At 43.5% G+C, this 26213-nt stretch overlaps 2 protein-coding genes and 1 long non-coding RNA gene across 6 annotated transcripts; 2 read left to right on the plus strand and 1 right to left on the minus strand.

Annotated features, from left to right (window-relative positions):
- The first annotated feature begins 1 nt into the window (after nucleotide 1).
- On the plus strand, nucleotides 2-4014 carry gpn2 (GPN-loop GTPase 2). The gene is made up of 5 exons (XM_086037463.1): nucleotides 2-807; nucleotides 1150-1306; nucleotides 2489-2649; nucleotides 3264-3394; nucleotides 3573-4014. Exons 1-5 carry the CDS (start codon nucleotides 388-390, stop codon nucleotides 3643-3645), a joined length of 942 nt encoding a protein of 313 aa, XP_085893589.1. The 5' UTR covers nucleotides 2-387; the 3' UTR covers nucleotides 3646-4014.
- LOC147143771 (uncharacterized) lies at nucleotides 3766-7030 on the minus strand. The gene is made up of 2 exons (XR_015087783.1): nucleotides 6898-7030; nucleotides 3766-3946 (listed from the first exon to the last, which is right to left on the minus strand). It is a non-coding gene; the product is annotated as an uncharacterized LOC147143771 (long non-coding RNA).
- On the plus strand, nucleotides 5211-25804 carry arid1aa (AT-rich interaction domain 1Aa). Of its 4 annotated transcripts, none has more exons than XM_086037458.1 (20): nucleotides 5211-6480; nucleotides 9640-9855; nucleotides 9929-10504; nucleotides 10590-10694; nucleotides 12379-12619; nucleotides 12985-13074; nucleotides 13151-13321; nucleotides 13797-14097; nucleotides 14178-14323; nucleotides 14418-14503; nucleotides 14582-14791; nucleotides 14880-15084; nucleotides 15213-15366; nucleotides 15459-15628; nucleotides 15723-15903; nucleotides 16387-16512; nucleotides 21130-21226; nucleotides 21427-22270; nucleotides 22484-22614; nucleotides 22704-25804. In XM_086037458.1, the coding sequence occupies exons 1-20, from the start codon at nucleotides 5572-5574 to the stop codon at nucleotides 24546-24548; spliced, it is 6804 nt and encodes a 2267-aa protein (XP_085893584.1). In that variant the 5' UTR covers nucleotides 5211-5571; the 3' UTR covers nucleotides 24549-25804. The 4 variants fall into 4 exon arrangements, with proteins under 4 accessions (XP_085893584.1, XP_085893586.1, XP_085893587.1 ...); XM_086037460.1 differs by having other exon boundaries at nucleotides 15231-15366; XM_086037461.1 differs by having other exon boundaries at nucleotides 10590-10685; nucleotides 15231-15366.
- Nucleotides 25805-26213: the final 409 nt, after the last annotated feature.

Below are 26213 nucleotides of genomic sequence, written 5' to 3' on the forward strand. Positions count from 1 at the left end.
GGTGACCCGGATGTATTGAATATTAGCTTTGAGGCTAGTTGCTCAGTAAGCAAATACTGAATAGAAAGCAGCAGGTGGACACTCTGGGCTTAAACTGCTCTTTCATTCTTCTAACTTCGCAACTTGGATACCGGCCTGTATTTCTAGCTTGTCAGTGTTCCATACGCATCTAAATAATTCTTGCCGGTGTTGTATATTTGACTAGTTAGTGCTTGTTGACTCGTTTAATTTACCACCACGCGTCTGATGTTTTGCGTCCGTTTTTTAGTACTGTAACAGAAAAATATAGGGATGCCACTTTTACCCAGATCACCGGTTCTGACATGATTGGATGCATTAAAAAAAGTTTTTAAAAAATTCGGGACGCCACATGTGTTCTGCTACGGCATGTCTGCGCGTAAAGGAGAAAAGCATTCCCTACGTTTCGGCCAGGTGGTGATCGGACCACCGGGTTCGGGTAAAACCACTTATTGCCAGGCCATGCAGGAATTCCTCACCCACCTCGGACGCAAGGTAGTTGTGGTAAACATGGACCCGGCCAATGATGGACTTCCGTACCCTTGTGCCGTGAATATCTCCGAGCTGGTTACTTTGGATGATGTCATGGATGGCCTGAAGCTGGGGCCCAATGGTGGCCTCCTCTACTGCATGGAGTACGTGGAGGCTAACCTGGACTGGTTGGAAAACAAGCTGAAGGAGCACCCAGACTGTTACTTTTTGTTTGACTGCCCTGGGCAGGTGGAGCTCTACACACACCAAAATTCAGTGAAAAATATATTCTCGCAATTGGGAAAGTGGAATTTCAGGGTGAGTGCATTCAGCCGGTGATTCCCTTGTTCAGATTTATGATGCCAATTATGCCAGCGATGTACAGCGTCAGGCAGAAAGATCAAATGTTCTTTTACTAGGTTGCAGAGGATCAAATTAACCTGATCGTTTATCTGTTGCATTCAGGCAAGATCATAATTAATTCAGTATTTGTGCAGTAATTTTTGTGACTTATTTTGTGGTGTGCCAAGAAAGTTTTCTAATTTAAAATATCTTCCATGGCTCATTAAAGGGCTGGCAAACACTGCATATAACATCTTAAAAGTTGTTGTGGCATCTGAAATTATCAGATGTATATTAAATGTTTTCCTTTGTGTTCAGCTAACATGTGTGCACCTTGTGGACTCCCACTACTGTGCGGACCCAGCCAAATTCATCTCAGTGCTGTGCACTTCGCTGTCCACCATGCTTCATGTGGAGCTCCCTCATGTCAACATCCTGTCCAAGATGGACCTGATTGAGCAGTATGGTAAACTAGGTAAGACCTAAGGGATGTTGTGGAATTACTTCTGACAAAGCAAAATATCATAGGGCAGTGTAATATACTTTAGATACAGTGCAGTTAAACCTCTGAGCTTGAAGTGTGTTAAGAAAATATCCATTCATTCATTTATTATAGCGCTTGTCCTCTTTGGTTGCGAGACGGGGTACACCCAGTACTGCTTGCCAGCTAATCACACGGTACATATGGACAAGCTAGCATTCACATTCACGCCTAATTGACATCAAAGAAAATTCAATTTAGCGTCCATGCAAGTTTTGGGAACGTGGGAGGAAGTCAGAGTAAAACCGTGCAAGCACATGGAGAACATGCAAACTCCAGATAGGAAGGCAAGAGCTGAGATTCAAACCCCAAACCTCACAATTGTCAGGCACATGTGCTGACCACATATTGCCCTGATATTTGTGAAGCTCAATTATATTGATTTTGTTTTGATTAATAGCATCCAGAAGCAAGTGAGGCAAAATGGAAGGTACTATGTAACTTCACCCAGCAGAGGGCTTCCGTTTTTGACAACCAGTCCAGGGTTCTAGCCCTCCTATTGAACAAAACCAATCTGGAGTAGGCTTTGCTCTCTTGTGCCCCTCATGAGGACAAGCACTTATGGAAAAACGGGGCAGTAATGAATAGAAAATAGTTCACAAATGAGTATTATTGTAGCAGTTTTGCTTTTAAAGATCTCTAATTGTCGCGTTTAAAAAAAAAAGAAAGTTGACTTGATTAACTAAGGACAGCTCATACGGTGTCTTACTACTTTGAATGCGTGTCTGCTTCTCTGAACATTGAGTGTGTATTCGCTTCCATTGTTCTGTTTATACCCGTTGTTGAGGTTGATCCTACTTAAGTGTTGCAAAGAAGACAAAGCAAACCAGATAATCTTGAGCTCTCAAAAGGTACATAGAGGTCTCACACTAGAGTCAACCTTTTAGATTAAGTGTTACAAAAAGACAAAAAATAGTGAGTGGTAATCCTGAGACCTTGTGGGGCACACAGAAGCTGTCTGGAAAACAGGAGTTTGTATGACTTTTAGAAGCATATTTTATATTAAAAAAATGTTGGTCATTCATGGGCATTTGTCTTATTTAGAGAGTGGATATTTTTACTTTTAATTCCATTTTAGTACTATTTTCTCAATCCATGTCTTTTATTCTTGACCAGCATTCAACCTGGACTTCTACACTGAAGTTATGGACCTGACGTATCTTCTCGATCACCTGGCTGCAGATCCCTTCTTCAAAAAATTTTGTCGTCTAAATGAAAAGCTGGCAGAAGTCATTCAAGATTACAGCCTGGTCTCGTTCGTGTCTCTCAATGTTCAGGTTTTTTTTTCCACCCCAGACATTTATAGTGATGCATTGCTGAAAAAAATTCCCCCCCTCATATTTATTGTATTTTATGCAAAAGGTGCCACAATATTTAAAATACATAACATTTTGTAAAAGTAGAAAATTTTATTTTGCAATTTTCTTGTCATTAACAGCCATATAATACCCACTCAACAAATACAAAAAAATTACATTTAATTTACTGTTTGTAAAAAAATGGAATTGTTATATGAGAAGCTTGTTTATCCCATTCTTAACCTTTCATTTCCCTAAAACGGCAAGAATGAAATAATGTACAGATGAAAAATATGTCTAACATTTCAGTTTGACAAACGCTGCTGTTGAATATTTAGTTTACAGTGCTCGAAATGTCTGTGTATATCCAAAAATTACTCATTACTCTTCTGAGATTGTTACCATGGTAACTTGTATTAATCAGCGCTGTAACTTTTAAGACAAAAATGAAACCTGATTTTAACTTTGGGTCTAATAAAAGATATGGTTACTACGGTAACGCTTTTGCGCTTGTCCCGTTGTACTCATGTGTCAGTCAGTTGTAGTCTCCTCACCCTGCTAAAAGTTGAGTCTATTGTGCTCTGTGAATGCAGGACAAAAAGAGTATGATGCAGGTGTTGCGGGCGGTGGACAAAGCCAACGGCTGCTGCTTTGGAGACCTGGAGGAGAGGAATCTTCAGGCCATGATGTCATCTGCCGTAGGGGCAGACTTTCAGTTCGGCTCGTATCCTTTTCTAGCAGCTCTGGTGACTCAGCGCTGACTCATGTTGCTTAATGAGTCCCCACCACTTACGGGACTGGTTGAATAGATGACCGTCCTTCTAACTTGTGTCATGACGGTCCTAAGCGAATATGTTTGAATAAATAGTGCAAAGTGTTTGCCTTAACAGCGGACTCTCCAGCACTCTTGGAGTTCAAGAGCGGTACCTTGGAACCAGCGGAAAGACCGTGGAGGAGGAATTGATGGACCTTTGAATGGAAGAATGCAAAATGACGCCTGCACACAACCTTACTGGCTTACCTGGCCTCAGTTGTGAAACCCTTCATGGAAACAATAGACACACTCGAATGACATTTGAAGGACATGCGTTGCCATACATTGAATACACATTTTATTTAAATGTTATGTTGAATGAAATGTTAATGCAACGCACTGAGATGCTTCACGGGAACGTGAATGCCCTATGGATTGCATGTTCCCTTTCCTCCAGCGGGCGGCAGGCGACGTGCTCCTAAATGGTGAAGTCTGCTCTCTGAAGGCTGCTCCGGCTTTTCCCTGCAGCCAGAGCAGAAAAATTAAGTCAGGCGGGGAGAGGAAGCCACATTAAATGTGTTTCTGCACAACTGGCCCTGTGTCTGCTCTTTGGGATGGAATACCCTCAAATTCTCCTTTTACTCTTTCCACCACTGCTGTTGTAATCTTATTTTAACACCCCATCCTTCAAATACATAAAACATTTCACATAGTCACACTTTACAAAAATAATTATCATGCATACACATTTCATGCGTCATCAAAGTGGAGCTAAATAATTCCTAAAAAGACACTGCAACGTGGTGAACGTGGATTTGTTCTCGCCTGCATTCGCCCATGCATTGAGGGGGTGTGTCAGGCACAATGTTAAATTGTGTTCCGATGTTTGCACATGTGATCAACTATGCCTCCTCATTGGTAACTCCTGCCTCTACCCCACCACCCACCCCACCCCACCCCCCAATCTCCCTTAAGCCCCCTACAGGAAGATGTGTGTCTATGAGACAGGGGGAGTTGAGAAGTTAAAAAAATAATTATAATCGCTTGTTTGATTTTAAAAATAATTCAAAAACCAACACATGAGTTTTGTATGTTCGTCCATTTCATCCGTTTCATCAGCAGCTAGCAGTCTTTTGCACACGCACACACTTCTCATCACACCCCTCCCCTGCTGCTCTCTGCGTTTCATGGATGCCAAAGTCTTGGCTTTGACTGAGGATAAGAAGGCAAAAACACACTATGTGTTGTCTGTTTTTCTGTACTTTTTGAAACTGTCCACGCTTGCACTAACACCCTTCCCTCAATCCCTCTAACCCATGCAGCGAGATAAGGTCTGGCTGACTGTTGGTTCAATGTTATTGGGGTGAGAGAGGCAGCGAACTGCAGCCTTGCCTGCTCCCATCCCCCACACTGCACAGCACTGAGACAGAGAGGGGAGGAGGGAGAGAAAGGAGGGAATGTGCATTGCTAGTCTCAATTGCTGCAAGGCTTCCTCCTTTTACTGTGTGGGTTGCATTAATACAGCAAAAATAAAAATCTAACGCGTTAAAAAAAAACACTAAAGCAATCCTATTTATGTGGTGATTGAGGGGAAAGTCACGATATACTCAAACATATTGTGGCAAGACTCCACAGATTATTTACACTATTTCAAAAATGTTCATGATGTGTGATCTATTTAAAGTTACACACAATGTGTGTGAACATAAAGAGTTCCCTCGTGTAATATAAGAGATTCGCAATACACAATATTGGAGGAAAGACAATGAGGACCTTAGAGATCCGGTCCATTCTTGCTTGCAGAGTGTAATCCGGTCCGGGTTTTGCGCCCCCCGCTCGGCTCAGTAAAATGGCTGTATCTAACGAAGCCTCGTGTTGGTTGGGCTCGCTCCCTGCCTCTACCCGGGCTCAGTAACACAACTCCCACAACAATTTCTCTCGGTTTTTACGCATTGTATGGAGCGCCAGCCACCTATCTAACCCACTCACGGAACCGGAACCAAGGGGTGGCAGCCGGATTCGGTCCGGTTCGCGGGTGGGGATGAATCGGGGCCGGGATAAATGGTTCTAAACAATTATTCATGTTCCATGCTAGCTTTTGATTGTGACTGACTCGCCGAGAGAGGGAGAGAGGTGGGGGGTATATCATGGCCGCTCAGGTCGCTAGCGCCGCCACTCTGAACACAAGCCCGCCTTCCGAGCTAAAAAAGCCGGATCGAGAGCCCAAGGAGGACACGGTACCGGGGGAGAAGCAGTCCGAGAAAAAGCAGCCCGGGTTGGAAGGCGAATCGCCGGGCCGGGGGGATCTGCAGGACGGCGCCGACGCTGGAAATGCAGGAGGAGGAGGGGAGCCTGAGATGAAGAACGGGAATGGGAACCCGCCCAGAGCTAACAATAATAACCAGAATGACACCGTTGGACCGGAGGGAAACAATCACCCGGGTATGGTGCACCACCACATCCCCGCTTTCCCTCCACCGTCGTACGGATACAGTCAGCACTACAGTCGGGCCCCTTTTCATCAACATGGCGGACAACAAAGCCCTGGCATGGCAGCTGCTGCGGGTCCGGCCGTTCAGCCCGGCAACATCATGGACCCTTACCAACCCAATTCGCACGACTTTTCCAACCACCAGTTTAACAATTACAGCCCGTTCCCGAACAGGACTCCGTATCCGGGACAGGCGTACGCTATGAACTCGCCTCGCAGTAGCCAGGCGCCGACAGCTGGGGGGCAGCCAGCTAAGCAACAAGCACCAGCGGGAGGACCCACGGCCATGGCTGGATCTTACAATAACCAGAGATATAACATCGGAAACCCGCAGCCTACATCCACACCGACGCTCAATAAGCTCCTGACGTCCCCGAGCTCCACACGGGCTTATTCCAACTACCCGTCTAGTGACTACACTAGCCAGGAGGGAGCTAGCAAGGGAGCAGCAGACATGGGCGCTAGCGGTCAGTATGGAGGCAGCAATCCGGCTTGGCAACAAAGAAGCCATCACCCGTCGCCTATGAGCCCAGGTAGCGCCGGGCAGCCGCTCTCTAGAAACCAGGTAAAATCACACTACAACACGAACGCCATGGCGTTTTTTCCACGTCTCTTTCCTCCCTCCTAACTAGTTCACAACGTAGTAGGCCAGCCATTGTCTGCTACACTAGTTCGCTAAGACTCTAAAATGGCTGCCTGTCGTGTGTGTTTCACCCACATAGCAGCCCGCAAAGAGTCGTTTTTTAGCTTTTCGAGCGATATAAACCGGCACGAAAGCGTGGCGCGATGACGAGGGAAGTCATCGAAAGTATACAACGTTGAGGACTTTCGCGGAGCCACGAAGGCCCGACTTTGAGAACACTCGAATCCACACATAGGGGCAACGGTTCGTTTCAACCCCCTTAAGCATTGCCACGCACACCCAGCTAAATGTTTAAAAAACAGTTTATGCGATTTGATCTCAAGATATCAATATACATACTGTAACTCGTTGTTTAAGTTGCTTAAAGCCGTTTGTAGAATCTAGACATGTTAATTTTCCATATTAATTTGGTGGCTATGACGGAAGGAATGCTATATACACTCTCAATCAGCCTCGCTGTTAGATAAGTGTGCTTTTGCTTTTCCAGCTTCAAAGACAACCAATTTAAACGTCGTTATAACATGTCACTAAAATGACGTAAATGTTTGCAACGTGACCGCCTATCTGAGTGCGGCAGGGATGCGGAGTTCCACATGCTTGTTGTTGCCCGTAAACGGTCAGAAGGCTCGGCCACATGAAGCGAGTTGCTGCAAGATTGCAGCGTGCAACAGGGATTTGAATTGTGGAGGTAAAATCGTGCTGTCAAAGCCAGGAGATAGTTGGTCTCGGGTTGACATGCTAGCTCCGATCTGATTGGCTCCTCAGCCGCAGCTCATGTGGCCATTTATAATTACATGTGATGCAAGGCAACATTTGCTGATAAGAGGAGTATTGAATCATCTCTGGGTCGCCAGAGGTATTACTGCCTGTCATTTTGGTTACTGCTTGTCTCCCCAAACGCTCCAAAATATTGGCTCTGATCATTGATGCTATGTGGTTTTAAACTAACTGCATACTCAAGTGATAATTATGTGAGACCCCTGAAGTCTCCCTTAATTTTCTTGCCACAATGGATGATGGAACCTCACGAACCTGCATATACAGTACTGTACTTTGTTACTGTGCTTCAGTAGATTTCCCCCACATTTAAAAGTATATCTGTACATTATAGTCTTTGTCAAAATAAGCATACATAAATATAGATGGAAAGTTAACCATAGTTGATTGAGATCTTAGGGACTTATGCAAAGAAAACAGGCACATCAGTGGTAAGGAGGGATGTGAAGCAAGATATTCCCCCTAATGGCTTTCGGCAAATGTGTTGTCTTGTGCCAGCCTAAAAAACACAACTTCTGACATTCAAAAATTCTTTCTGATCTAAAAAAAAAAAAACCCACATACAACTCATGTGTATTTGTTGAGTTACTATTAGATAGTTTTAGCATATACTGAACATTATTAACACATTGTTTTGATAACATACACGCTTGAGGCAGTGTTAGCAAGCTATCAAAATAGACATTTTATGTCATTGCTATTTTATTTGTACTTTTTGCTATTGCACCTACCCTTGGCATATTTCAGTCTGTATGACTTTACTTTTACTTAAGGATTTCAGGAGAATCAGTACTTCTATCTTTTCCAAAGTCTTTTCTTTTGCAGACATATATCTTCTTTTATTTAAGTGCAGAGTGTGAATGCTTGTGCCTACTCTGCTTTACAATACGTATTGTTCAGTGTATTTACGCTACCAAGTTTGGGTCAACCAGACATTTCACGTTTTCCATGAAAACATACTGTTGTACATTCACACCACTTTTCAAAAGTTTGTGAGTCACTTAGAAATGTCCTTTTTTTTTTTTTTTTTAAAGAAAATTCAACACTACCAATGTCTAGACTATATTTGTATATACTATATGTACTATAATAGTATAGTCGTTGGAAAAACAGTACTCTTTCAAAAAATTCTAAGTGACCCTCAAGCATTTGGACAATATTGTTTTTATACAATATTATGTATGCCGTTTAGATAGACTACTGCCTTATTTGCATCTAGGCAAAAACTGCTAACAATTCAGTCGATCTAATCTTTGCTTCTTCTTGTAACTTTCATTTGCATTTTAGGTATTCCTCCGGTTTTACGGCTTATAAGATTATAGACATACAAAAACACAGGGATATTAAATATTCGCATAATTGTTTATAAATGCATAGTGTATGCTTAACAAAAAAAGATGCATTTTAGCCCCGCCTGCAAAGATGTGTGCATGTAGCTGCTGTGTCTGGTTGGCATGCCACACAAGTTTGACTCCAAAGAATTTCCCCCCCAGTCCCCCCTCCTTAAGCCAATCAGAAAGCAGTCCACCATCTCTCACCCACCAAGGGAGTTTGTCTTATGCAGATTAGCCATGTGCTGCTTTTATTTATTTCAATTCATGCCGCATCTGCAAAATGTCACGCAAGGCATAACATTTGCACAAAAAAAGGGTTGTTAAACTGATGAGGATTTTTCTCCAGTTCATTTGGGAATTCTCTTGCTATAATGTAATACGATGGCTGTGTTGGAGGGGAATTTTTGCTTTCGAAACAGCCAAATAAGCCGAATATGTATCGAAATATTGTTAGCAGATCCTGAGTAAATCTGCTTGTTCCCTTTTCACTCCTGCCTTGTTTTGAAAGTACTTCCTTGGTGCCATTCATCTGGAGCCAAACTTCAATCTCTTAAAAAAATACTTGGATAAGGAGGTTCAAAACAGGAGCATAGTTGGGAAATGTTTGTAATTGGGCTGATCCCCCTCTAATTGAAAGCATATATATATATATATATATATATATATATATATATATATATATATATATATATATATATATATATATATATCACTGTTTACTCGTGAAATTATGGTAAAATAGGTGAGGAAAAAAAGTGAGAAATTATTTCAAGATTATTATTTTATTAATGTATTTTATGTGCTGTCCAAAAGCATCAGTGATTCCCAACCAGCATGCCATCTAGCACTATCGATATCCATGTAATATGTCAGACGATTATTTATACAATTTAAATATTTGTATCCATTAATATTTGTGACGTATAGTGACCAGCAGAGGAGTTTTTATTTCTATTTTTGGGTCTTCTAGCCACCTGGTTCCATGGACCCATTGGCAAAAATGAGAGGGCAACCGTACGGTGCCAGTAGCCCGTACAGTCAGCAGTCACAGCAAGGACCTCCCACAGGGCAGCAGGGCCCTGGATATCCTGGCCAAGGGTATGGCCCGCCAGGTCCTCAGCGATACCCGGTTGGCATGCAAGGACGAACTCCCGGAAGCATGGGTGGCATGCCCTATGGTCCACAGGTATACTGCTTGTTTGATTTTGTAATGTTGTTGTTGTTTTAAGTTGAGCTCACAATTTTTTCTTGTGTGCTAGATGGGGTCCTATGGACAGCAGGGACCAGGGGCATATGCTTCACAGGGCCAGGGCCCATATTATGGTCAGCCTGGTCAGGGTCCCCACCCTAGCCAGCATCAAACGCCCTATTCCCAGCCCCAACCTGGACAGCCAGGAGGTCAAGCACCTTACCCGGGGCAACCTCACCAGCCACCGCCATCGGCACCACACGCCCAAGGAGGAACTCCTTATCAGCAGCCTCATATTGCCCCACAATCCCAGGTTCCACCTCAAGGCCCCGCACAGCCTCAGCCACCGTATTCCCAAGTGTCGGCCCCACAGCCTGGCCAGTCTCCGTACCAGCAGCAGGGACAAGGCGGTCAGGCTCCCCAGCAGCCAAGTTCCCAGGCTCCCCCAGGATCACAGGGACAGACCAACTATCCGACATCGACGCAGCCACCTCAGCAGCCCCCCTCGCAGCAGCAACAACAGTCGCAGACACCCCAGCACACACAGGGCCAATCCGGAGCATACCCACAGAACCCTCAGCAGCAGCAGCAGCAGCAGCAAGCACAGCAGTCACCTTATCAACGCTTTCCTCCTGCACAACAACAGGTGCGTCCCTCAGATGAGGATCATTGTGGTAATCTTTCTTTAGTTCACAAACATGTACAACAGAAAATGTGTTGTCTTGTTTTAGGAGCTACCCCAAGACTCATTTCAGTCCAATGCTCCACCATCTTCGCAACAAAAAGGTGGTCCAGAAGACAGTCAGGGCCGTCCCTCCAGCCTTCCGGTCAGTCATGTATGCATCAATGCTAGAATTTTTTTCCCCTCTCATTTCTCTTTTGCTTTTCTCTCGTATAATCTGCTTCTGTGTGTGTTTTTAGATACCATTCCCAATTCATTATTTTATGTCAGGGGTGCCCAAATTCGGTCCTCCAGAGCACCTATCCAGCATGTTTTAGATGTCTCCCTCCTCCAGCACACTTGATTGAAATGATCACCTCATCAGCAAGCTTAGCAGAAGCCAGATAATGATCCCGATCATTTGAATTAGGTCTGTTTGAGGAGGGAGACCTATAAAACAGGCTGGATAAGGGGCCCTTGAGGACTGGACTTGGACATCTCTGGTTTATGGCATGTTTTATGAGATAAATTCCAGGTAGACCCCCCCCCAACCTTGATAAGATCATTTGCATTTGTCCACTCAGAAGATGCAGTGGCATCACACAGAGCATTGGTGATATTTTCCTCCCTTCTTCTCGTAGCTAAATAAAGTAACCAAAATATGAGAAAAATAGAATGTAATTCTACAATTTGTTACCCAAACCTAATTAGTGTGTGAATGAAAAGCACAGTTTGTACATTTTTGAAGTTGACGAGCGTTAGTTTATGGGGGCGCTGCCACAACAAATATGGCGGGCACGCTCACGAGTCACGACCAGAAAAGAACTCTTATGTATGGACTGTATGTATTGATGTCTTTGCTTGAATAACGATCGCTGTTTTAGGTTCTAATCTATCAGTTTATTGGCTTCTCAATTAATTGCAAAACTGACATGGTGCTTATCTTCGAGTTTCAAATCTTGCATGTTGCTGTTGTCTCTTTCCTGATTTCATCGAATCGATCATCCTTAAATCCTATATGTCTCCTCGCCTTTTTCTCTCCAAAATTGACTGCTAGCAATCCGCCACTTCACTTCTTTTTCATTCAGCCGTTGGCGTCTATGTTTAGGTGTATAGGAGCTACTTTCGAAATGCACATCGCTTCACCTCGTTATTTAAAAGAGGGCGTTGGGATGGGGTGGGGGGCACGACTCTGCAAACCTAAATGCCGCAGTCGAAACGAATGGTTCAGACAGTTTTCATGAACCATCCCACCCATAGTTACGTTACTTGTCTGTACCAACATGTTCACAATCACATATTTTTTTACTGGTACCAAACCAGCATTTGTGTCGCTAGCTAAACGGAGGCTAGCTCACCTGTCTGGGTTTTGTAATGACGAATGAAGTTAGACGTTATCGTTGTTGTCTCCATTCCGTGAGGTGCAAACATTGCGTTTTGCCATCCTATTTTTGCCAACGTCATCGACAAAATAATCCATTAACCCTGGAGTTCTTCTTCTACTTCTATTGCTGCTGGTGTCAGGTTGCCACTTCATACCAACAAGTGACACTGACTGGGTTGCCAGCTTGGCATGAATGAAACAAAACCCTTCTTTTTTTCTTTCTCTCTTGCTTTCCTTTCCAAAAAGGCAAACTCTGTTAAAATTCAGATTTCAAACTATAAACAACATGTCAGGTCATGTAGTTCAAGTTTAAGTCCAGTTGAATCAATTAGATACCAAGGCCCAAATCAAGTTATTAACAAGTCTTAAAAATAGCATCTCGAGTCTGACTCGAGTCCCCCATCTCTGATAAGAAGAGGCACGTTTATAATCAGAATGTACTCTAATAACTCTGCCCCCCCTCACATGTTTTCAGGACCTGTCTGGGTCCATTGATGACCTGCCTACTGGTACAGATGGTGCCCTGAGTCCTGGCGTGAGCACGCCGGGTGTTTCAAGCAGCCAGGGTGAGCAGAGCAACCCTGCTCAATCGCCCTTTTCACCTCACACGTCTCCCCACCTGCCGAGCATCCGAGGACCATCGCCTTCCCCGGCCGGCTCCCCGGCCAGTGCCAGTACACCTCGCACTGGACAGCTGTCACCTGCCACCATGCCAGGTGGGCGGTTTTCCTCACATCCAGAAATGAAACCTGCAATAAATCTCTCCATAACTGTATTAAAGATGAAATAATAGAAACACCATTCATTGACTTATTTGTCATAATGTTTTGATTAAGCTGCATTACCTCCAGCTTTGTGCCTGGAATGTTTCCAAGTAAATTAGAAAGACCTTGCAGTAAATGTAGATAATGGCATCAAATACCTGTAGGTGGCTTTGTTTTGTTTTCTTTGCCACTTAAATTGTCATGATGTACACTTCATCTTAATGAAACTCATTTGGCAGTCACATTAATAGTTAACCAAGTAACCCTATTAATTTTGTTCAAACGCAGGCTGACCTAACTTCAATATTGTTTTCCAGGCAACCAGATGCCTCCAAGACCATCAAGCGTGCAGTCAGATGGTAGCCTTCACCCTGGCATGAGCCAGTCTCCTCTGGCTCCAGACCGAGGTACATTGTGTATCATGCAGTATAATTGTGTTAATCGTAGCTTCTTCTGAGCAAGCCTCTTCTTTCACCACTTTAGGGTTTATGCAGAGAAACCCTCAGATGCCCCCTTATGGTTCCCCACAGTCAGCCTCTGCATTGTCACCACGCCAGTCCTCAGGGGGACAAATGCATCCTGCGATGGGTCCATATCAACAGAATAACTCTATGGGTGGATATGGACAACAGGGGGGACAATATGGGCCCCAGGGTGAGTATCCACTCCCAGTCTTTTTTTTTTTTTTAACAGATTATTTTTTTCTGGTTTAAAAAAAAAATGGTGTTGGATGTTTGTACACATTACATGTTTGTCCTGTCATATAATGAAGTACCATTTTGAGGTTTGTGTACATTTCTCATTAGAAAAAAAACATTGGCTCCATCCCTCCAGCACACAGGCACAGCATAGCAAGCTATCGTTGCTCCCTCCTCTAACTCTCTTGCTGCTATTAATAGCTGTGAAGCAGAAAGTCAGCTGACGTAGCAGAGCCTCCTGTCAGTAGAGCTCAGACTGTGACGAAGGCTTGTTGCTCTGGGAACGTAGCTCTCATTGCTAACACACTGTAGAGACAAAAGAGTGCCTCACAAAGCTAAAATAATTACTTTTACCTTTAGTTTTCGAACATAGATTCTGCCCAACGTCTTGTCCAAATGATTTCTGACCTGTTTTGTCAAATGTTCTTTAGGTTATCCTCGTCAACCCGGCTATGGTAACATGCCCAATGCCAACTACCCTGGGACGGGCATGGGTCCAATGTCAGGTCAAGGTGGGGGACAACCATATGCTGGCATGCCCCCAGGAAGGATGCCACCAAACCAAATGGGAGCGCGTCCTTACGGCCCCAGCATGGGGCCCAACATGGGTCCTAACATGGGCAACATGCCTTCCCAGGTTAGCTCAGCGATGTGCCCCCCTCCAGGCATGAACAGAAAATCCCAGGATCCTGCAGCCATGCAGCACCCTGCCTCGAACTCATTGCACAACAGGTTGGTTGATGTTCTTGCTGACTTGATTTACTTTATTTGATTTGCATTATTAGACACTCCGATTTTTCTTCCACATTCAGGATGCCCGGTTATCCTAACATGCCTCCAGGCATGATGGGCTCTGGCCCTCCGTATGGTCCTCCTATGAACAACATGGCAGGAATGATGAACACCCAAGGTGGATCCCCCTATCCCATGGGGCCAAACATGGCCAATAACTCGAGTGGTACATTTGACAGATTATTTGCACTTTGATTACTTGAGCCTTTTGTTATTTGAAGCCGAATCAATGAATGCGTTTTCAACTGAAATGTGTCTAGGTATGGCTCCTAGTCCAGAGATGAACAATAAAATGAATAACAAAGTAGATGGAAGTGGAACACCCAAGCCGGAGACCAAGTCAAAGGTAAACTCACAGTTGTTGGTTTGTGTTTTTGAAAACAAATTTTCTAAGCAAGATTTCCACTTCTCTCCAACAAAACAGAAATCAAATTCCTCTACGACGACCAGTGAAATTATAACGCGTCTGTATGAGTTGGGACCAGAACCTGAAAGAAAGATGTGGGTGGATCGTTACTTGGCTTTCATTGAGGAGAAAGCCATGGGCATGACCAACCTGCCTGCCGTGGGACGCAAACCCCTCGACCTCTTCCGGCTGTATATATCAGTAAAAGAAATCGGAGGAATGACACAGGTAATGCCGAGTGTGCATCTTCCCAGTTTGAATGTAATTCCTGTGGATTGTTGTACCTGATTATAATACATTGTGGTCTGTGTCTCAGGTAAATAAAAACAAGAAATGGCGAGATTTGGCCACATCCTTGAATGTGGGTACATCTAGCAGTGCTGCCAGTTCTTTGAAAAAACAATACATCCAGTGTTTGTATGCCTTTGAGTGTAAAATCGAGCGTGGCGAAGACCCTCCTCCTGAGATTTTTACAGATAACAAGAAGAATCAAACCGCAAAGGTCCAGCCCCCCTCGCCAGGTTAGCGCCGCACTTGTGCATTTTCTTTCTTAAAAAAAATAATAATAAAAAGAAAGCAAAACCCTTTTATTTCCATGGCATTAAATTGATTTTCCATATCCGTCTGCTTCTCTGCTTTCAAACTGAAGCGTCCCTCTGCTCCACAGCTGGGTCAGGCTCTCTACAGGGCCCTCAGACTCCCCAGTCGACCAGTAGTTCCATGGCTGAGGGTGGAGATTTAAAACCTCCAACCCCAGCCTCCACTCCCCATAGCCAGATGCCCCCCATGCCACCTGGTTCCAGGTGACTTTATCATACCGCTATTACAAAGCTTCAAATTGACATTTAAATAGGTTGCTAATGTATTCGACCATCTTTGTCCACCTCCCTCTTAGAAGCAGTGTTAACCTGCAGGACCCCTTTTCCGAAGGAAGCGACCCTGCTTACCCACGTAAAAACATGACACCCAACTCTGCCTATCAATCTGGCATGAACACCCCAGACATGCAGGGGCGCATGGGCCCCTACGAACCCAACAAGGACCCATTTAGCAACATGAGAAAAGGTGGGCACATTGAATCGGTCATAAAAGGCTTCACCAATTACAACTGCTCGGTTAATTTGCACTAATCGGGCTTTAATTCTGAATACATCTCCAGTCGGGGAGCAGTTTCTTCCTGCTAACCAGGGCCCGAACAGCGGGGTGGGCGACCAGCAGCAGCAACCGCCACAGCAGCAACAGCAGCAGCCACCATTCAACCGAGGTCCACCCGGGGCCATGGGCACGATGCCAATGGGGCCCAGACAACAGTATCCTTATGGACCAGGCTATGACAGGAGGTAAGAACTACAGAATGGTATTTCGAATTTTAGATGTCATTAAATCCAGTTAATGATAAGTAGAGGCTAATTACCTTTGTGGGTCAGGGAAAGATACGTAATTAATACTCCAGCTTAAATTGACAAAGGGATTTGCTTTCTTCCCACTCATTTGTTTTAATTACCCCTTGAGTCATTTTATGCTTTGAAAATGTCTTTCATAAAAATGTGCACCCTTTTTTTTAACAAAATATTTTAGTAAGCAAAGAGCCGAAGAATAGTGTTTTATTAGAACTTGTTGATTCTTGGAAGAATTTTTAATTTTATTTTTTTTAGTACATTGGAACCTATTAATTGCGGTGTTGTAATTTTTTGGTATTTACTATACAGGGACAGTTAAAAAAAAAAAAAAAAAAAAAAAAAGAGAGGATCTCAATATCCATCCACCCATTCTCTATGTTCTCAAACTTTACGGTGTTTGATGGTGATTATGTTCTTTCCCAGATCTGAGCCAGGAATGGGTCCAGAAGGCAACATGGGATCTGGTGCTCCTCAGCCAAACTCTATGATACCTGCCAATGCCGACACTGGGATGTATTCGCCAAATCGCTTCCCACCACAGCAACCACGGTTGGTTCACGGAATCTCTATCTCTAAAGCAGTAGTTTTTAATTTTGAATAACATATTTGTCCCAATTTCATCCTTTATCTTTACAAAAGGAGTATTATGGCCACATTGGGGAAAAAACTACTTTACTAGTATTAAAGTGGTAGTATTAGGAGACTTTAGATTATTAGATTATTATTATTAGAAGTTATATTTTTGAAGAAAGAGGCATATCACTGTTGAAATAAAAAAAAAAAAACTGTTGTTGCTTTGTGTGGCACATAATATTTTTCTCCTTGACAAATATTTATTTACTAGGATTCTGCTAAAGCAAATTTATACAGACTCTTCTTCCGACATTGCTTTTACGCAAACCTGTAAACCGATTACTGCTGTCTGCTGCCTTTAAAATATAATATATAGTAATTCATATAATGAGACAGGAGCCACTTGCATTGTATGCTGTGAATTTTAAAAAAATGCATGAACTACAAGATAAGCAAAAACAGAAATGCATGTATCAATTGTATGTAGCCGCTTACAAAAATTAGAAAAGATTTTGTGGGTGCATAGAGATGTTGAAATTCCTACACGAGAATAAAGTTGTAATTTTATGAGTGTAATTAAGAGGAAGGTGTTAGCGAAGCGGTCTGTTTGCTGCATAAAGTTAAATAAGGTAAATGACCTTGTCAAATTATTCTTCAGTAGAGGTTTAAAAAATAATGAAAAACTCCCATCAACTTGAGTTAATCAGGATTGTATAAACATTGCCTGTGTGGCTTTGATTTTGACTCCAATTATGGGATATTACAACCTTTTACCAAAAAGACTTTTTTGAAAAATATTTTTTTTCGCAATCAAAGAAAAATTTTATTTGGATGAGCCCCTTGAGATGAGACATCTCATTTTGGAGGGGGTCCAACATACAAAATCAAACATAACAACAACACGACACATACATCACATAGAACACATACAGTTACCCACCCCTCCCCCACCAATCACATACAAGCATAAAACTCCATCCTATATGTCAATCCAAACAAAACTGAGCTGTATGCTAACATAAGTAAACAAATCATACATGAACAGACTGTAGCAACTAAACAGAATAGAACATGGGTACCTAAATACATATACACCAATCATAACAAGCAATAAATAAGACAATATAATCAAATCAAAAATGTGTTTAAATAGGATAAAGATTTGAATCTGAGGTGTTTTGATACACTATTTCTGCATAATCTAAAATTGGAAATAATAATTGTGAAGCTATTATTTTCCTAACGTGAAAGCTTAAACAATTAATTGAACGATAGAGAATTCTGAGGCTGCAGTTTAACTTCTGTACAACTAAATCAACATGAGGTTTAAAAGAAAGCTGAGGGTCAAGCAATGCGCCCATCAAGAAATGTAATTGACCGTGGAAGCCGTATGGGAGTTTGCTCTTAAAGAAAATAGCATACAGTAAGATTTCTTCTTATTGAGAACCAGCTTGTTTTGGTGGAACAATTTTTTTTTAAACTAAATTAAAGTCTTCCTGTAATTATAAAACTTTTCGTATAAGAATATGACTTTACCCCTAGAATGCTAAGAATCATTAACATGGGATGTGTTGTACTAGATAAACACGTCTGGACAAGCTGAAAGTAACAACACAACACGACTAGAAAAATCGTCATCAAAATATATTAAAGTGCAAATTGAAGTAACCTTTTGTTTCCCCCTCTATTCATTGTATCATAAAATGAAAAAAGGAATCATGAGTGCTGTTAAAAAAAGGCTGTTAGGAATAAGTGGGGAAATATCTTTAAAAATCAAGTAATAATAATGTGGGACATGAGGGAATGTGTTATTTGATCGACCTACCCCTACAGCATCATCCAATGAAGGCACAGTGTCTCCCTGCGTCACAGGCAAGTGTGATACAGATTGTAAAATGATTTTTTTGAGGGGAAAATTACCAGCTGACTATCCAATGTTTTAACCAATATGAATCCCTGCGAAAAAAAACTACCATTTGATTTCCTTCAGCACCATAGCTATGGTATCAAAGAAAATTTGAACAAACTTGTTTTCCACACTTGTTGGGAACATAAATGAATAATAGCTCTGTTTTGCTCACTTGCATGTGTGTGGTATAATGCTAGCAAGACATATGGGACAATGCATATGGTGTTGTTTAAGCCCATCGCACGCCGAGCACCGCGGCCGAACGGAACTGAACCGTCATGCACTTTGCTGGTTTGTGCAAGTAATTTTCATGAGTTAGGCAACTGTTGGCCACTAGTTTTGCTGCGATTCAGATTTGCATCACAGGTGAAAGGCATTGCAATGTCACAGATGTAATGGCCAGGTAAAGATGCCTTATGTCCTATCACATGAGTTTTCACAACAACAATATACGTTTGCACAAAAGTGTGTCCGACCTCTGCCAAGCATAATACAGTACTTAAAGCGGAAGTCAACCCAAACATAGTTTTTTCAAGAATATGTTCCCAGCAGGCCCACTAATTGAAACACGGCATTCTGATTAATTTTGCATTTGTAGAATATAAATTAAGCAGCAAAATGCACTCGTTTTTAGCCATCTCTTGGGGCGGCCATTTTGTCTTCTGTCGACTGAAAATGACATCACAACTGCTCACAACGACCAATCAGGGCTGACCTGTTTTCTGAATCTGAGCTGGAAAAAAAAGGGGAAAAAAAACTTACACTATGGTCCAAATACTATGAGTTTTATTCAATTCAATTTTCAGCATTAAAAGTTGAAATAAATGTATATCTCCTAGAGGTGTAACGGTACACGTGGATGTATTAATACGTTTCGGTATGGCATGTTCGGTTCGGTCCACTTATTAGCGCGAGATTACGCACGGGCGCTATTGACTGTTGCACGCGGGAGAGGAGGGCTGCGGCACTAAAGAGGCGCAAACGAATACGCAAACAAGCCAGAGCTCGAAGGTCCCCCCGTACACTGCGGTCTCCTGTTGGGGGACATTCTGGCTGTCCTGTTAAAATCGCAGATGGGGAATGGTACGTGTAAGTCCCAAAGTTGTGTGCCGACATTGCTACATGAGATCGGCGGCTATGCTGTGGGTAGCACGTCTAACATAATAACACTTAAAACAACATCATCTGACTTTGAATGTTTCTTAGACGAGGAAGCAAGCAGTCTTTTTAGCCAAAAACAAAGTACAACAGCTCTCTCCTTCGTTCTCCGCTGCTCCTCTCACTAGTGGTACGATGCATTCATGAACCTCGGAAACATCACAGCTCAGCAAAACTCAAATCAGACCACAACAATACAATACAATACAATTTTATTTATATAGCGCATTTCATAACAGCTAGAGCTGTAACAAAGATAACCCAATTCGTTACAATATGCTGTTGCGCATTCAAAGATTTTAATGCCAAAAAGTGTACATTTAATAGACTTTAAAGTTACTATATTTCATTATAAAAACTTTTAATATAGTTGGCAATAATTGTAACTGTTATTGTATGTTTTTTTTCCTCACAAAAAATGTATATATGTACTGTAATGACACCTTGTCTTTAACTTGAATACTTAGATGTGTCATAGACTGTCGCTGCTGAGTGTTGAAAGATTTCAGTGTCTTAATAATTTACAAAATTAAGAGATCTTTATTGTTAGTGTATTTTTTATTCTGGTGTAATTTCTTAGAATATCACCCCAATAGTTCACTTTTATTTTTTCTAAAGAATATACCATTTACTTGTCATCTTTACAAAATAAATATATATTTTTTAAAAATCGTTTTTTGTTTGTACCGAAAATATACCGAACCGAAGTTTCCAAGAAACCAAACCGAACCGAAATGTGATTTAGAGTATCGTTACACCTCTAATATCTCCTTGGTCTGTATTGTAAAATAGCACATAAAGAACTATACATCACCGTGTGATGTGTTAAAATGTAATATGCCATATTCTCCAGACTACTCAGAGAGGATTCCAAATTATAAATCCTTCATGAAAATAGAGATATAACATAAAATACAAACATCCCACTGGCACTACAATAGCTTGGAAAGTGAAAGAGGTGAGCAAAACAAATGAAAACAAACCTAAAACAACTTTTTCAAGTGGCTTTGAATTAAAAAAATATTCCTTCAGATCAGGCATGTCGATCTCCGGTCCTAAAGGGCTGCTGTCTTTTGGCTGGCTGTTTTCCATCTCTCCCTGCTGCAACACACCTAATTCAAATGACCAGGTTCATTACCAAGCTTCTTTGGAACATGCTGATGAGCTGATCATTTGAATTAGGTGTGTTGTAGCAATGAGAGATGGAAAACAGGCAGGACAGCGACCCTAGAGGACTGAGTTTGGAGACGCCTACTTTAATAGCCGACTGATGCGCATTATATTTTTAATCTTTGTAAAATAACAGCAGTCTTGCGTGTAATATTTTATGTAGAATTAACACATTTAGCGAGTGTTTTACATTTTTAAAATGTTAAATGAAAGTTTTAGTCTTTTAAATGAATCTTTTTGTGCCAACATCATGACATAGATATGCACTCCTGACTGTCAGTCAAGTTTGATATTGACATAATTGTACACTTTGATATTTTCATGGCCAAGCTGATTTTGCAATGTAACATTTGCAGACATGATTCCTATGGTAATCAGTATCCTGGACAGGGAACGCCCCCTACTGGCTCCTACCCTAATCAGCAGCCTGGAATGTACCCACATCAACAGCAGGTAACAATCTAATTGCGTTATGCTAACAGACATCCCTGAGTACACTGAAACCAAACCTAATAATGCTTGTTTGTAAGATTTTTAAAGATTTAATAAGAGTTGTGTCATATGTTTTACTGCATGGCAGCTCTTCTTTCTAAATGCTCCACTTTATAAAAGAATTGTTTCAATCGTCTCACATAATCCCATCCGATGTGTAGGGCTACAAGCGTCCTGTGGAAGGAGGCTACCCTCCTTCAAAACGTCACGAGTCCGAGTACAGTGGGCCTTTCCCCGGGGGACAACCACCACCACCGCAGCAGCAACAGCAAGGCGGTGTACCGGCACCCTCTTCGGGACAGCAAGAGCCGTACAATCAATACAGCGGCAGCGGACCTTACCCGGGCACTGACCGCCGTCCCCCTGGCCCAGGCAATCAGTTCCCATTTCCCTTCGGCCGTGAACGGATGCAGGGAGCGGCCGGGCCCAATTCTCAGCCCGCCTTGCCCCCTCAGATGATGCAGTCAGGCCCAGAAGGCCCTCAAGGGGGCATGTGGCAGGGTCCACGAGACATGAACTATCAGAACTACCACGGCAGGCAGGGTGGCCCCGGGGGCCCGCCCCAGGGATCGGGTTACCCTAGCATGAACCGCTCCGAAGAGATGATGTCGTCGGAACAGCGCATGAATCATGACGGCCAGTGGGGTGGTCAAATGGGCCCACGACAGCCTCCCTATGGTCCCGCAGGGCCAGGTCAACCAATGCCTCGTTCTGTGCAGTCCAACTACCAGCCCCCTCAGGGCGTGCAGAACCACATTCCACAAGTATCCAGCCCAGCCTCCATGCCACGCCCTATGGAGAGTAGGACATCGCCAAGTAAATCCCCCTACATGCACGGAGTGATGAAAATGCAAAAGGCCGGCCCTCCTGTGCCTGCGTCACATATAGTGCCCTCTGCAGCGCAGTCACCTTTAATAAGACGAGACATGCCTTTCCCCATGGGCTCTGTCGAAGCTTCCCACCCCGTTCTGAAACCACGTCGCAGACTCACCATGAAAGATATCGGTAAGACCTCCCCGGCAGGTTGTTTCTGTTCTGCTTTCTGTGTGCAGTTTGCATGCATTCTCTGTGCTTTTGTTAATGAGGTTCACAAATTAAGTGGTAACTGATTGCTAGCCTCGATTCTCTGCCTCATGCCCAAAGTCCAGCACATAAGAATAAGAAATGAGTGAATCTCAGAGAGTGTTTAAAAATCTAATCGAGTTTTTTTTTACTTAGGAACCCCAGAAGCCTGGCGAGTCATGATGTCATTAAAGTCCGGTCTATTAGCTGAAAGTACCTGGGCTTTAGATACAATCAACATTCTTCTCTATGATGATGGCAGCATTTCTACATTTGATCTTAATACGGTGAGTTTTTTTTTTTTTTTTACTTTGTCATACTTCTGCCACATATGATTATTGTGTTTTAATATTTTGTCATATTTCTTTCCCATTAGTTGCCTGGCCTACTGGAGTTGGTGGTTGAGTACTTCAGACGTTGCCTCATTGAGATCTTTGGAATTCTGCGGGAGTATGAGGTCGGGGATCCCGGCCAGAGGACGCTGCTCGATCCTGTTGCCTTGAAAGAACTCGTGGATGGCATAGAAGACGAGGAACCACATACAGAAGATGTCGATCTGGAGGATGAAGATGATGTGGATGAGGAGGAACAAGACGCTGCAAGGCCACCTCATATAAAACAGGAGGACGAGCATAAAGAATGTTCTGAGTCACGAGAAGGAGCCGAGAAGGCCGGCGATGAGGACAGACAAGACAAGGGATCTTCATCCGACCAAACTGACTCATTGGCGTCTTCATCGGGCCAGGACAGACCCAGACAGGGCAGCAAGTTCGATAAGTTTCCTCTAAAGGTGGTACGAAAGAGGGATCCATTTGTTTCTGCACAGACCAACAGTCATGGCAAACTGCAGGAGTTTGACAGTGGATTGCTTCACTGGAGTGCCGGAGGAGGAGACTCAACGGAGCACATCCAGACACATTTCGAACCCCGTAAAGACTTCTTGGAACGCCGACAACGAATACCCGTGCCCCAAAGTGTGCTGAAAAGGCGAATCCGAGAAGATTTCCTTGATTATAGTTTGCCGACAGAAGAGGAGAAAAAGAACGAGGATGAAGATAGGTCAAAGGTGACATCCTCCTCAGGGAAAGTGACCGTACCAGAGGACAGCCCCGCCCTCACTAATGAGGAGAACAAATCGGAGTCAAAAATGGCTGAGCAAAGTCACCAGGAGAATAACAGACCCATTCCTTCTGTTATGAGTGTTTTAACGCATCAGGTCAATGCCATCCTGGAGGACGAGCCTCACAGCAAAGATGAGGGGCCACTCGTCTCACTAGCAAACTGGCAGGATTCCTTAGCTCGGCGCTGCGTATGCATCTCCAATATCATCCGCAGCCTCTCCTTTGTTCCGGGAAATGACCACGAGATGTCCAAACATCCGGGGCTGCTGCTGCTACTGGGGCGCCTCATACTGCTCCACCACCGGCACCCTGAACGCAAACAGGCTCCGCTCACCTACGAAAAAGATGAGGATACAGAAGAGGGTACGGGCCAGAGGGATGAATGGTGGTGGGACTGCTTGGAGCTCCTGAGGGAAAACACGCTGGTCACTTTGGCAAACATCTCAGGCCAACTCGACTTATCCATCTACCCCGAGAGCATCTGCCTGCCCCTGTTGGATGGCCTTCTCCACTGGGCGGTCTGTCCTTCAGCGGAAGCCCAGGACCCCTTCCCCACCTTGGGTCCACACAGCGCTTTGTCCCCTCAGAGACTGGTCCTGGAGACGCTGAGCAAGCTAAGCATCCAAGACAACAACGTGGACCTCATCCTGGCCACCCCGCCGTTCGGTCGATTGGAGAAGCTCTACGGGAATCTCGTGCGGCTGGTCGGAGAGAGGAAGGTGGCTGTCTGCAGGGAGATGGCGGTGGTTCTGCTGGCCAACCTGGCCCAGGGTGATACTATGGCAGCCCGGGCCATCGCCGTTCACAAAGGCAGTGTGGGCAACTTGCTGGGCTTCCTGGAGGATAGTCTGGCGGCCACCCAGTTCCAGCAGAGCCAGAGTTCTTTTGTACACCTACAGGGGATGCACTTCGAGCCCACCAGCCCGGACATGATGAGGCGGGCTGCCCGGGCACTGCACGCGTTAGCCAAGGTGGATGAGAACCACTCAGAGTTCACACTACATGAGTCCCGACTCCTTGACCTTTCGGTGTCTCCCCTCATGAACTCGCTGGTTTCCCATGTTATCTGTGATGTACTCTTTTTGATTGGCCAGTCCTGACAGCTGTAGGGAGCCGTGGCTCCTCTTTTCTGGGAGGCGGGGCGGGGAGGCGTTCTCCCCACCCCCCTTCTTCCTCGGTATCCTGGCTTGTGCGTAACAGGGCAAGGGACGTTTAAAAGTGACTCTTATTTATGAAAACCTTCATATTACATTCTCTGAGCCCTCCCCAGGGCATCCTTGCTCCTAGACTGTCATCACAGAGCTGTGCTGGATTACGCAACAGAGAGAAGCCACACCAAGTGACACTACTTGCGAAATAAATGCCAACTGGAGAGCAGAGCGCCACCACAGTTGGGAAACTGTTCTGCACTTGGGGGAAGGGGGGGGGGGGGAATACTTTTTAATAAAGATAAATAAATGAATTAATAAATAAATAAATAGCTGAAAAACAAAAACTGTAACCAAAGTTGCTGTCTCGTTTACAGTGAGTTTGGGAGACGCAGTGTGCCCTAAGCTCTCCCCTGGAGGGCACAATGAGTCTGTAATGGTTGCCGTTCAGAGGTGAAGCAGACTGACAAAGTGGCCTACTGGTTCTAGTTGCTGGAGTTGGATTATCACCAGGCAGCCAAACGCTGTCAATAGACACCTTCACCGGGGAGGCCTGTGCAGTGTGCAGTAGATTGTAGGACATTTTCTGTACCGTACTGCTCTTGAGTGACAGCGTTCTGTTTCACACAGAAGCGGATGACGCAATGCGACTAGAGTTTGGAGGTCATTATAGTTTGGTGTTAAACAGAAAATGGCTTTCTTCCCCAAAGTATCAAGAACACCCTTACCTCCTCTTATCCCTTGATTGTATGAATACCCTTATGAAAAGAAATCACCTCTTAGGACTGGTTTTCAACTTCAAATACAGCTTTGCTGTGGTGTATATATATAATGTTGTACATTACACTTCTTTCTGTGTCTGTCTGTCTGTGTCACTATTCTCACACGTATTATTGGTGAGGGGTGGAGGCTGACAGCAACCTCCACTTCCTGCTGATTAGACCCACTCCTCTGGTCTCCCCACAGCTTTGTAGTGCAACAGACACAGCTCCGACCTGTTGTTTCCTGGTACAACACAAAATAGATGAAGTACACATTTGACATTTTTTCTTCAATCATGGATTCTTCATATTTGTATTTCAGACTATGTAGCTAAGACATGTAAATTCCCCCTTCTCCCTTTTTTGGCTCAATGAATATCATTTATTCAGTATGAAATCTTTATACTATATGTTCCACGTGGTAAGAATAAATGTACATTAAATCTTCCTAAGCTGTTTCATGTCTTGACTTCCCTTTATTCCCTCTTTGAACAGCAATTCTCGACGACGTACATGTGGTTTTAACAAGTTTGTGAATGTTGAAATCTTAAAACAGTGTACACATGTGCAAGCATTGTGTTCAAAACGGCAGCAGCAGTCTTTGCAATAGTACTTAACTGGAAGATGACGTAGCCTTTCCGGCTCCCAAAATAAATGCACTGGTTTCAATCTACCTAAACATAATTGGGTATTCAACAGGCAAGTTTAGTATCACTTGTTAGTGTTTGGATTAAAAATGATCTTAGAATTATGTTCCTTTACTGAAACCCGATAAAAGGCAAACACTAACATTTAAACATGACTTGCTTTCCCTTATAGGATTAATTAAGAACTTAATCTTAGTCTATGTATAGAA

The sequence above is a fragment of the Filicampus tigris genome, chromosome 8 (assembly GCF_054856515.1).
Source record: "Filicampus tigris isolate MCC_2025a chromosome 8, RoL_Ftig_1.0, whole genome shotgun sequence".
NCBI classification, from domain to species: Eukaryota; Metazoa; Chordata; class Actinopteri; order Syngnathiformes; family Syngnathidae; genus Filicampus; species Filicampus tigris.